The sequence below is a fragment of the Sapajus apella genome, unplaced genomic scaffold (genome assembly GCF_009761245.1).
Source record: "Sapajus apella isolate SASKATOON/1434 unplaced genomic scaffold, GSC_monkey_1.0 scaffold4, whole genome shotgun sequence".
NCBI lineage: Eukaryota > Metazoa > Chordata > Mammalia > Primates > Cebidae > Sapajus > Sapajus apella.
This window is the reverse complement of record NW_022436944.1, coordinates 770561-784243: the sequence shown is the minus strand read 5'-3', so window position 1 is coordinate 784243 and position 13683 is coordinate 770561. Positions and strand designations below refer to the sequence as shown.

Below are 13683 nucleotides of genomic sequence, written 5' to 3'. Positions count from 1 at the left end.
ACACACACACACACACACACACACACACACACACACACACACACACAGAGGAAACTGAACACAACGGCAACTGATTGTGTAGCTGTCTATCACAATGCAAGATTTTCAACCATGAATCTGAAAATTCAGATGACTCAAAGGCCTTCCAAAAAATTGTTCATATTTTTATATCTGCTTATCTTTGACATATTTTCTAGGGAAAAATGTTTATCTCTAGATATTAGCATACAAATTATGTACAGCTTAGCCTCAAGTTGTAAGACCTGCAGTGATAAAGCACCTTCATTTTGAGCTAAACATTTTACAGCATTTTAAAAATGATTGAAGGCTAAAATTTAGGAATAATGAGAAAATATATTTACTAATTACGAACCATCAATTGGGTAACTTCAGATGATCTAAAGTAATACACTTTATGGCCAGGTGCAGTCCCAGCATTCTGGGAGGCTGAGGCGGCAGATCACTTGAGGCCAGGAGTTTGAGACCAGCCTGGCCAACATGGTGAAACCCCTTCTGTACTAAAATACAAAAATTGGCCAGGCGTGGTGGTAATGCCTGTAAGTCCCAGCTACTGAGGTAGCTAAGGCATAAGAATCACTTGAACCTACGAGGCAGGAATTGTAGTGCCACTCACTCCAGCCTGGGTGACAGAGTGAGACTCTGTCTCAAATACATACATACATAAACACATACATACACATATACATACATAAAAGCAGCAGCAGCAGCAGTAATAGCATACTTCAGCTGTCATTTTAGTCCCCTTAAAAAGAAAAAATAGGCCGAGCACCATAGCTCACGCTTGTAATTCCAGCACTTTGGGAGGCTGAGGCAGGTGGATTGCTTTAGCCCAGGAGTTCAAAACCAGCCTGGGCAACATAGCAAGACCTTGTCTCTACAAAAAAAAAAAAAAAAAAAATTAGTGGGGCATGGTGGCACATGCCTATAGTCCCACCTACTCAGGTGGCTGAGGTGGGAGAATCAATTGAGACCCGGGGTAAAGGCAACAGTGAGCCATGATCGCACCACTGCACTCTAGACTGGGCAACAGAACAAGATCCTGTCTAAAAAGAAGAAAGAAAGAAAGAAAAAATTGAAAAGTTCATTTCACTGGATAAACTTCCAACTACCCTTCTCCAAAAATTATAAAAATATGTCCTGAAATTTTTTTTCATTTTTTTCCCTTAGTTTATACATCTAAACTTAGCTAGCATAAAATTCTAGATATACATTTGGAAATAAAGGAACTAGAAAGATAAATGCTACATTAAAATGAACAACTTTCTTGAAATAAAATTACAAGTTTTTATTAGAAAACAGTACCATATAATTTAAAAAATAATGTTATATAAATTATAAATGCACACAGAAATATGCTTGCTACTTACAGGAAATGGCTCCAATCCCTCCTGAATCACAAAGCCTTCAATAACATGGGTTAGGATCTGTGGTTTAACAATAGCCTGTGGAGGCTTGTTCTCTATACTGGGAATGCTACTGTGCAGAGATGTACTGTTACTCCTTGTGGTGGCAGCTGGAAGTAACAACGGAGGTGGTGGAACAGAAACGTGTGAGGGATCTGATGGAGATTTAATTACTGAAGCACTGACTGATGCCACAGCAGGTAATTCCACATGCTCTAAAAAAAAAAAAAAAAAAAAAAAACCAAAAAGTCATTTAAAAAATTTTTTAGCATTTTGCCCAAGTAATATGAGAGAGAATTCATGAATAAACAATAACAACAATAGTTAATATCTGGTACTTCCAAAAACTGTTCTAAGGTAGAAGCTACTATTATTTCCGCTTTATAGAAGAGGGTAACTTGCTCAAAGAGGGAACTTATTATTCAAACCTTTGTTTAACAAACTGACCGGGCACAATGGCTCACACCTGTAATCCTAGCACTTTGGGAGGCTCAGGTCAGGAGTTCAAGACCAGCCTGGGCCAACATGGTGAAGCCCCACCTCTACTTAAAAAAAAAAAAAAAAAAACAAAATTAGCAGGGCATGGTGGCGCATGCCTTGTAATCCCAGCTACTTGGGAGGCTGGGTCAGAATTGTTTGAACCTGGGAGGCAGAGGTTGCAGTGAGCCGAGGTTGTGCCACTGCACTCTAACCTGGGCAACGAGTAAAGCTTCATCTCAAAAAAACAAAATTGTTCCCATAAGACATGAAAATGTTTTAAGATATAAATTTACAAATAAAAATGGTTGTTTGGTTTTGTTTTGATGTTTTCTTAATGTTAAGGTATTAAATCCCCCATGTTCCCATTTATATATTCCAAATGGTATAGGTGCGGCAGTGGAGTACTTTCAAAATATGCTTAAACGAAATGGAGTCATGAAATCCACAGAATAGTTTTTTTTGTTGTTGTTTTTTGAGACAGTGTCCTTGTCGCCCAAGCTGGAGTCCAATGGCATAATCAAGGCTCACTGCAGCCTCAACCTCCCAGACTCAGGTGATTCTCCTGTCTCAGCCTCCTGAGTAGCTGGGACTACAGGTGTATGCCATCATGCCTGGCTAAATTTTTTTAATGGTTTTTTGTGTGTGTGTGTGAAGCTGGGGTCTCACTTTGTTGCCCACCTGGTCTGGAACTCCTAGACTCAAGTGATCCTCCTGCCTTAACCACTCAAAGGGCTGAGATTACAGGTATGAGCCTCCATGTCCAGCCTTCACAGCAGTTATATCCATAAATTAACCTAGTTTCACCAAATAACCCACCAAAATTAAGTGTACTGGAAAACCTGTTTAAAGTCACACTATCTACAAAAAGCTAAAAAAAAGAAAGAAAGAAAATCACCAGAAAATGTTAATTTGCCAATTTGTAGGAATGAATACACAACTGTACAAATGTACTATCAATCTGAAGAACTTCACAATAATCCTATCTCACATACCAAATCTTCACATATACTTCTAGGGGACAAAGGATAAAAGATTAAAAAGTCTGAAGTGGAACTGAAAGGAATCTTTCTGTAGAAAGGAAAAAATAAATCTATGGAGAACTGAAACCTAAATTAAACTTTTAATGTCCCTTACAGATATAGAGATAAGAGATACTTTGTTACTTTTAAAATATAAAGCTGCATTAAGTTTAACTGGTTTGTTCAAGAAATAATGCTTGCGGTATATTCTAATTAATATCTAGATCATATGTATGAATGTACCAAACTTATAGTCCTAAATTTTGTTCAAAACAGAGCTGTAAATTACTTTTTGAAGACGGTAATAGCTATTTACATAAGTTGTAAAAATCGAAAACATGAGAAACATTCATGTATTACAATGGAAAAGAAACACAATTATTACACCCTCTAGATTTAAGAAAAGTGTGAGAGAAAACCCAAGTTCTAACTGGTTTTGCCACAGATCTCTGTCTATTCTCAATATCATTTACTGAACAAGAGATGTGAGATTTTTCTACCTTTTTGTATAGATGCTTTTCACTTTCAAAAAATTTTAAAGATTCGTAACAACTGATCTGGATGGAAACAAGTCTATTTCTGCAAGTTAGTTTATTCCAATATTTGATGAGAGGTATTGTTAAAAAAAAAAAAAAAAAATCAGCCTGTCTTTTAGTTCCCCCTTAAATATTACAGAGGAGTAGTAAGTATGAAGTAAATTATAGGAAAAATCAAAAGTCTACATTGTACTTCGACAATTTAGCCAGAGAGATGTGCTTGACAGGATCTCAGACTACATTCCTGGGGAAAACATGGAAAGATACTCTTGTGTTCCAATACTTGAGAACTGTTTAAACTTCCTTCAAGTACTATTAGTAATGCTTATTTTGTAATTAAATCACAACCATAACGTAAGTTTACTATTCAATAAAACTTAATTTTTTTGTAACTCTAATCCTATGACAGATTACCAATAAAACTTACATTTCTGCCTTTAAATCAAAACTCCAGGAAATCTGCAGCAACACAAATCCATTTCAGTGTAAATCACAAAGATCTGATACTATAAATTTTCTTACATCTTTTGAGATACAATTTTGAATAAAAATGCAGTAATAGGCTGGGCGCGGTGGCTCACGTCTGTTAATCTCAGCACTTTGGGAGGCCAACACAGGTGGACAACCTGAGGTCAGGCGTTCAAGACCCACCTGGCCAACATTGGCGAAACCTTGTCTCTACTAAAATACAAAAATTAGTGCGTATATACCAAAAAAAAAAAAAAAGAAAAAAAAACTAGTGCCTGTAATCCCAGCTACTCTGGAGGCTGAGGCAGAAGAATCACTTGAACCCAGGAGGCAGAAGTTGAGTTGCAGTGAGCCAAGATCATGCCACTGCACTCCAGCCTGGGCAACAGAGTCAAACTCCGTCTCCAGAAAAAAAAAAAAAAAAAAGGCAGTAATATAAAACTCATTTTAAATATTTTATATAAATTTATTGACTAAATGTTTTTCTACTTTTCAGGGGTAGAAAAATGAAAAGAAAATTAAATTTCCCCTTCTATGCTCTCTATAAGAATTGTATTAGTAGTAAGAGAATAAAAGCTTGAGAGAAAAGAAGGGAAGGGGATGAAGCACGCTGAAGAAAGCAGAGGGCAAGGGTTGCCTAGACTGCAGACAGGGTCAGTGTTCCATAACAATTTGTTTCCATGCCTGTTGTAGTAGTCCTTCTTAACTGAAAATGATCATGAGGGCCATGAGATAATCAATAGAACAGAACACATACAACAAAGCCAGAACCAAGATTACTATTATTCAGATCAGGGGTCAAAAAACTTTCCATAAATGGCCATATGGTTTCTGCAATTACTCAACTTTGTGGTTAGGAAAAAGCAGCCACAAATAATATCTAAACAAATGAGTGTGTGGCTATGTTTCACAGAACTTTATTGATTGACTGATTGAGAGAGTTTCACTCTTGTTGCCCAGGCTGGAGTGTAATGGCACGATCTCTGCTCACAGCAACCTCTGCCTCCCGGGTTCAAGTGATTCTCTTGCCTCAGCCTCCCTAGTAGCTGGGATTACAGGGATGCACCACCATGCATGATCGATTTTTGTACTTTGAGACGGGGTTTCTCCATGTTAGTGATGCTGGTCTCGAACTCCTGTCCTCAGGTGATCTGCCTGCCTTGGCCTTCCAAAGTGCTGGGATTACAAGCGTGAGCCACCACACCCAGCTGAACTTTATGGACAATAAAATTTGAATTTTACATACATTTTCATGACAAGAACGATTACTCTTTTGACTGTTTTCAATCATTCAGAAATGTAAAAGCCATCCTTAGCTTGGACCATACAAAAAAAAGCAGCAAGCTGTGCATGGAAAGCACCTACAGTACCAGCCAGCTATTCAGGGGGCTGAGGCAGGAGGATTACATGAACCCAGGAGTTAGAGGCCAGCCTGGGTAATATAGTGAGACCCTGTCTCTTAAAAAGAGAAAAAAAAAGAAAGAAAGAAAGAAAATAAGCAACAGAAAAGATCTGAACAGTGAGCAGTGTGCCAACTTCTAATCCTAACATTCACAAATCTTAAAAACATGAAACACTTATGTTTTTTTGTTTTTTTTTTTTGAGACGGAGTTTTGCTCTTGTTACCCAGGCTGGAGTGCAATGGCACGATCTCGGCTCACCGCAACCTCCGCCTCCTGGGTTCAGGCAATTCTCCTGCCTCAGCCTCCCGAGTAGCTGGGACTACAGGCACGCGCCACCATGCCCAACTAATTTTTTGTATTTTTAGTAGAGACGGGGTTTCACCGTGTTGACCAGGATGGTCTCGATCTCTTGACCTCGTGATCCACCCACCTCGGCCTCCCAAAGTGCTGGGATTACAGGCGTGAGCCACCGCGCCCAGCCTGAAACACTTATGTTTAGTAAAATATCTAGGATACACAGTAGCTTTGAAAGAGGCACATACAGGTGATTCATTTGAACTCATAAACACCACTGAAGTAGTGAATAAGAATTTGAATGGTTAAGCACAAGAACATTTTTTTTAAGAGCCAAGAGTGTCGCTCTGTTGTATAGCCGAACTCAAACTCCAGGGCTCAAGTGATCCTCCTACCTCAGCCTCTCACGAAGCTGGGACTCCAGGCATGCACCAACAAGCCCAGCTAAGACTTTTCTTTAATCCATATCTCTTCTAAGAATTTAGTGAGGTTTAACTTAAGTACCATAAATATTAAAGAACACTTTTAAAAGCATTTACTCAAACCATTGTGAGGAACATCACATATGGCTTAGAATATTTCATGATTTTTGGAAAGTCTAATTTAAATCTTTTGAAAGAATTTTCATTTATCTAATTTTTCAACTAGAAATAGCCTGATAAATAAATGTAAAAGAGCATATGAAACATGTCTGTAAAAACCACTAAAATTAGAAGCCTGAAATGACAGGTTTTCATTTGGATGGTACAGAATAATTTATAAGCTACTGAACTTCCCTGCTATTAAAGAATTTTCCAGGCTGGGCATGGTAGCTCATACCTGTAATCCCAGCATTTTGGGAAGCAGAGGCAAGAGGATCCAGGAGTTTGAGACAAACCTGGGCAACAGAGTGAGACCCCATCTCTACAAAAATCAAAACTTAGCCAAGTGTGCTGGCAGGTTCCTGTAGACCTAGCTATTTGGGTCTTCTTCTAAATCACTCGAGCCCAGGAGATAGAGGCTCCGATGAGCTATGATTGTGCCAGGCTATACTCCAGCCTGGATGACAGACAGAGTGAGACCCTGTCTCAAAAAAAACCAAAATCTTAAATTCAAATCTGTGTTTGTTACAATTAACTACCATAACAAATTCATTTAAGATCACGTCTAGTGAAAAAACAGGCTGAGTGCAGTGGTTCACACCTGTAATCCCGACACTCTGCAAGGCCAAGGCAGGAGAATCACTACAGGCCAGCAGTTCAAGACCAGTCTAAGCAACATAGTAAGACCTCATCTCTATAAAAAAAATAAAAACTTAGCCAGGTATAGTGGTACGCACCTGTCGTCTCAGTTACAAAAAGAGGGGAAAGGAGGGGAGAGAAAAGAAAATCAACTTTTCCTATTATTAACATTTATCAAATAGAAAAATTCCCACAAAGTTTGGTATTTTTCTCACCTAACAAAGGATGTTCAGAAGTCAAATCTTCTCCTCTCCCCACAGTTATAGCTGCTGGAGACAAAGTGGGTGGTGGTGGGGTTCTATCCATCCGGACACATTCATCTGACTCTTCCGGCATTTCTTCTTCACATACATCTTCCACTTGATAAACCTGCAATGACAAACCACACTGCCTTAGAATGTTTCCAAAACCAAATTTAATCAGGTGTCATTAATTTCAGAAAATGAAATTCTGTGTATTAAATTCAAAAACAAAGCAAAAATGACTACTCTGACAGACTGAAAGGAAAACTTCGAAATTGCTCAAATGAAGTTTTTCTTATTTCTTGATAATATCTGACTGAAAGCAAACTGTGGATCAGTATCTAGGCCAAAAATCACTACAGTTTCCAAAAAGATGATAGCCAGGTCTAGATATAGTTTTAATTTTGATAATTCAAAAATACAAATAAAATAAAGATTTGGGGAATTCAACTGTTTTTGTTAACTTCTAATTGTCATAAGTTAAAACAAATACTAACATTTTTCACAGGCACACTAAGTAAATTCCCACAACGGTACATATTAGGACATGCAGGATTTTATCCCAGACTCTTTCTTATTGTTATGTGATTTAAAGATTAAGTTATAAAAAGTAACATCTGAGAATCTACAAAAAAGATATGCAATTATATCTCTCCTTTTCTGTTCTACTCAAGAATCGAATCAATCTTTTACAAAGTAATACATAAACAGAAAATATCCTTCCTTGAAAAACACACATACACACACACACAGCCTAAGCTATCTGACGCATTATTTTTTTATTTTTTTATATCGCTCCATACTTACGGGAAAAAATTTTTAAGTCTATAACTTAACTACCTTGTTAGCCGTCTGTAAAGATGATACTTAAGAAGGAAAATGGGGCCAGGCGCAGTGGCTCACGCCTATAATCCAGCTCCATCATTGCTCACTGCAGCCTTGACCTCCCAGGCTGAGCCTCCTGAGTGGATGGAACCACAAATGTTCAACAACATACCCAGCTAATTTAAAAATGTTTTTTGGAGAGCTGAGGTCTCAAACTCCTGGGCTCAAGTGATCCTCCTGCCTTGGCCTCTCAAAGTGCTGGGATTACAGGTATGAGCCACTGCACCTAGCCCCATAAATGTTAACTAATAAACAAAAAAACTTTCAACATTCACAATAAACCTTTCAGTGACATCTAATATTGTATGCAATTTAAATCAAACTATTTTAAAAGTTTGATGTTTTAAAGTATATAAAATTATATATAAAAGCGATCAGGATTTCTGAAACCAGCAAAACCTATGTGTTATAAAAGGGGCAATAAAGTTTAATCTATAAGAATATAATAGTAAGCTATAAAAGAACAATAGGTGATAGTCAAAAATAAAAAAATCTAAGTCTCCACTAAGAATAAAATATCTTTTCTTCTATACAACTTAAAAATGATACTGTTACTGGATAATTTTTTATCAAATATAATACTATGGCAAATATAAAATTCAGAACTGTGATCTGAATCAGCTACAAAGTAGGCAATATTTTTTAAAGTTATTTGCTCACAACCCTGCATCTGGAAATCAGTTTCACTAAGAGAGACTCCTTGCCTCACGCCTGAATCTCAGAAGTGAAAGCAGTCATTTGTTATTGTTTGGAGCAACAATTATATCTGCTAGATCTGTTCATGACAATAACAGCTTGTTTTAAATGATAATGCCCAATATAGGTAAAATCATTCTAAAATGTGTCTGGGGGTTAAGAAAAAAAATCTTCTAGTCCCCAAGGGTAAGTGCTATCATGGTGAATACTTTAATTTGCCTTAGTGGCAGAGATGTTAATTCAGAAATAATGATACAAGTATGGTTTTATCAACCAGTTCAATTTTATCTATGTAGCGTTCCTTCAGTATAATAGATAGTACTTTTCTTCCAAAGAATGTGATCTTTGCTTAAAATGCTGAAACTCTCTTTAATCCCAATACAGTAACATATTATTCAAACATCTGCTAGAGTATCTTAAGAAATCAAAGCTTGATCATACATAGAATTCTGATTTTTTAAAAAACAGAAGAGTTTAAAGGATGAAAAGAGCCATTAACACAAACAGCATATTTTGAAATAATCCATCAAATACTGTAAAATATTTTTCACTCATTATACTTAAAGCTAACTATACGTACTTCCAGAGCTCTCATAAAGGCTAAGTGCATGAATAAAAGAAGTACACAAAAACAAATCTGTTACAGACATCTGGCACAATAAGCATAAACAAATCTAAATGCAACAACAAAAATGCTGAAAAAAGCAAAGTGGAGATTTTGCTCACTCACAAGATCATTAGGAAACTGCACATCACAATTACTGTTTAGCTCTTAACTATAACTATTCTAAAAATAACAAAGACTGCCAAACTTACCTCAATAAAGTCCAATATTCCCATCTGTTTCCCTTTCCTAAATAAACTGAGGAATATTTATTAGTTCTAAATTGTCTACCCTCAAGATATTTATATCCAAATGTCAATTAAAAAAACTTTATTAAGTATCTTTAAAAAGATACTGATTTTACCTTGAAAATTTCCACTTATCTTTTAAATGTCCACGTCTCTTAAAAAATATATCTTTCTACCTTTAAGTATTTGAAACAACCAGAAAAGTACTGTGAAGAAATGTGTTTTTATGGAAAAAAAAAATAACACATTTGGTCAAAGCTAATAAAAATAAATAAAAGTTTAATAAAAAGCTATATTACTCAAAGAAAGGTAAAAGATTAAAAAATATTTAGAAAGGTAACATGGAAACATCCATAGTAAGCATAATAACCACATCAGTGATAGCAGAGAAAGTTATTAAATCATTTTTTAAACTTCCAAAACTGTTTTAAAGTAGAAGTGCAGGAAGCAACAAAATATTTTTGGCTTTAGTTTGTAAAGCATTATGCTAATACTATACATATATATGTGTATGTACATATATACACACATATATACACACACATATATATGGGGGGGGGAGAGAGAGAGAGAGAGTGTGCGAGCGAGCACACGCATACGCAAGCGAGAGAGAGCATAACCTCTGCCTCCCGGGTTCAAGCCATTCTTGTGCCTCAGCTTTTCAAGTAGATGAGATTACAGGCATTAGCCACCATGCCCAGCTAATTTTTTTATTTTTTGTAGAGATGGTGTTTCTCCATGTTGGCCAGGCTGGTCTCAAACTCCTGACCTCAAGTGATCCACCTGCCTCACCCTCCCAAAGTGATGGGATTACAGGCATGAGGCACCATGCCCAGCCTTATATTTCTGTCCCAAATTTGCTCCTCCAAAGCTTCCCCTAACGTAAACAATTAAAAAAATATAAGGACTATAAAGAAGTTTTTTTTTTTTTTTAACTTACTTTTGTCTTTATTTTTAAATGGTATTTTTTTCTTTTCTATTATGCCCTGCCTGGACACTGCCTTATTTTTTACTGGTTAAAAACCAAATCACTGAACTAGGTAGTAAGAAAGTAATTTAAATTTAAAAAATTTGTAAAGGTACTGTGTATTTCCTAAACACGTGCTTCTGTAACAATATCCATTGTAAACTCCAAAAATCGACTGAAAGAAAATATATACATGATAACTGAATGATAAACCTTAAAAAAATTTTGCTTTCCCTTTTTTTTTTTTTTTTGAGACAGAATCTTGCTCGGTCTCCCAGGCCACAATCTCGGCTCACTGAAACCTCTACCTCCCAGGTTCAAGCAATTCACCTGCCTCAGCCTCCCAAGTAGCTGGGATTACGGGCATGGCCGCCACGCCCAGGTAATTTTTGTACATTTTTGTGAAGACAGACAAGGTTTCGCCATGTTTGCCAGGCTGGTGTCAAACTCCCTGAGCTCAGGTGATCTGCCCACCTCGGCCTCCAAAAGTGCTGGGATTATAGGCGTGAGCCACCACACCCAGCCAAGTTCTGTTTTTAATAAAAATTTATAGAAAATAGAATTCAATCTCTTTGTGCCTATTAAGATCAGTCAGAATGACAAGAATACAAAAATCTATACATTTGTATTATGAAAACCAAAATGTTTTTGCATTAAAAGAACAATGAGGATAATCCAAGTATGAAAACAAAAAACAAGTATTAATAATAAAAAAAATAATTTGAAACTCCTTTCTGAGCGTTTATTAGCTTTTAGGTGATAAAATCTCTTCAATGAAATGTAATACAAAGCCTCCCTTTAGGAAAATTCTTCTCCTCAGTTACAAATTATGAACTTGACCCTTCTGACTAAACAATTAGAGACCTTTATTTTATTTTACAAATAAAATTTTACAGTTTTATTTTACAAATCTTAAAATGTCTTTTAGAGAATGTTTAAAGAAAAGTATTTTTCAACATAATTTTCTTTCCAGGCAACAAGTAATTGTTTTTAGAGGTTCATTCTTAAAATCCCACTACAACCTCAATTATTCAAAACTTTTACTCCTCTAAATGGATTTTTTCATCCTTAGTATTAAATTCTTCTACCAAGATTTTTGAGCTTTTTAAGTGAGAAACGTTTTAAGTATATTATTTTCCCTTAGTATAGATAAAAAACTGTAAGTTTAATAATTCTATAAGATGGCCTACAATGAAATTTTTGGCAAATCTGGACTCTCTCGTAAATTTTTTTTTTTTTTACAAAATTTCAACTTCAAAGTATAATTTTACCAAAAAACTACATCACATAAGCATATCCCAACTTGAAACAAAATCCCCAAAGGTCCAGGACTTTAGAATGCATAAAACCAAAAGGGTTAGGCTAGATAAACCATACGTTTTGAGAACATACAAGCCAACAGAAGGGATCTATGAAGGATAATCACCTTAAGAGAAAAAACTTTGTGCAGATGACACTGGTTCAAATGCATTCCCTTGGGGAAAAAAAATCAACTCTGTAAAGATAGCAGATGGATTTGTTTAAATAGTAATAAAATTAACGAGGGACTTTAATTACCATCACAAATTATAAAGCATGCAACCATACTAAACAAACAATGGCATTTTTTTTTTGTCCGTACAGCATGTTTGTCAGAACACTGACATATGGAAATTTCAAGCTTTTTTAGTTCATAGGCATTTAGATCTTGCAATAAAACATAGTGTGGGAAAAAAAGTTTTTACTTTCAGTTCAGCAAGAAAGTCAAAGAGCTTCCAAGGGCTTACCACTGGTGGATCAACAGGTGCTGGTGGTTGCACTTGTAGGTTTACCGCAACAGTCTGTGGAGGAGGAAGAGTCTGAAATGGCAACTGGACCAAAGCTTCTGCAGCTGGAAGCTCCTCTTCTGACACCAAAGCATTCTGCACCAAAACCTGGCCCTGGGACAGAATTTCAGGCTGCACTTGTAAAGACTGCATAGACTGCAAGGGCAGTGGTGGAATCTGAGCTGGAGGAGATGTCGACATCTGTGGAGGACTTCCAATTGGGATTGGAGAGGACTGCAGGGTTGAATATTGCTGGTGTGATGGAGAGACAATTTGCTGGCCTGGGGATACCAAGGCAGACTGCTGAACTGGGCCAATGTGTACAACAGGGGAAGCTGGAAGTGGAAGATGAGATGGAAGATTCAACTGTGCTGTAGGTTGCACCTGATTAGTAGTGGACTGCTGCAAATTTGGCCCTGGCTGGAGAGCTGATGACACAAGAGGATGTGGCTGAATAAGTGCTTGTGGATGAATAATTATAGTAGGAGACTGACTTGGTGAATGAGGTGGTGGAGGAGATACCACTACAGACTGCTGTGCTGATTGTGACTGGTTAGGAGACACTGTTAAAGGAGGGGGATGACTCTGAATTGGTGAACAATGCTGTGGCTGGGCATTACTGGGAGCTGGAGGAAGGCCATGGTTCTGGAGTGGTATACAGTGCTGGGATGGGGGTGGGTCTTGAGTTGGATTCTGAAGTGTGATTGGCTGAATCTGCTGTTGCTGCTGTTGTAATATCAGCTGATGATGGGAAACTTTGGAAGGTGGTGAATGAAGAGGAATCTGCTGATGTTTTATTAGAGAATGAGGCTGAATTGGAGAATATGAAGCTGTGAGAGAAAAAAATGACAATTAGTATTGATTTCAAACATATAGAGATTTTTAAATAAATCTAAAGGAAAAAGTGTTCATATCAGGTCATAATCATCAGAATTCTATTACAAGTTTTCCAGACAAGAGTAATTTGAAAAAAAATTTTTTTTCTTTTTTTGAGACAGTCTTGCTCTTATTACCCAGGCTAGAGTGCTGTACTACGATCTCAACTCACTGCAACCTCCACCTCCCTGGTTCAAGTGATTCTCCTGTCTTTGCCTCTTGAGTAGGTGGGATTACAGGTGCCCCCTACCACACCTGGCTAATTTTTGTATTTTTAGTAGAGACGGGGTTCTATCATGTTGGCCAGGCTGGTCTTGAAACCTGACCTCAAATGATCCACCCAACTCAGCCTCCCAATGTGTTGTGATAACAGGCGTGAGCCACTGTGCTCAGCCTGAAAATTTAATGACAAACAGGTTTTCCTTGGAAAACTTTACAATTTCAAAAAATGCACTGAATTGTGGTAAGTTCTAAAAGAAAACTACCTAAAATTGAATAATCTGAATCTATATATGA

General features: G+C 36.9%; 1 protein-coding gene across 16 annotated transcripts in view; it reads right to left on the bottom strand.

Moving 5' to 3' along the window:
• Nucleotides 1-13683, bottom strand: part of PHC3 (polyhomeotic homolog 3) — a 92191-nt gene that overhangs the window by 23925 nt on the left and 54583 nt on the right. For 12 of the 16 annotated variants that reach the window (XR_004263616.1, XR_004263615.1, XR_004263620.1 and 9 more), the window contains 4 exons: nucleotides 12253-13121; nucleotides 11913-11960; nucleotides 7060-7213; nucleotides 1389-1639 (listed from right to left, as the gene is read on the bottom strand). Coding sequence is in view for 13 of the 16 variants with exons in the window: in XM_032260635.1 (XP_032116526.1) it covers nucleotides 1389-1639; nucleotides 7060-7213; nucleotides 11913-11960; nucleotides 12253-13121 (1322 nt within the window). In the remaining 3 variants the exon portion in view is untranslated. The remainder of the gene's footprint in view (nucleotides 1-1388; nucleotides 1640-7059; nucleotides 7214-11912; nucleotides 11961-12252; nucleotides 13122-13683) is intronic. The other 4 variants (XM_032260712.1, XM_032260674.1, XM_032260747.1 and 1 more) reach the window with 1 other exon arrangement.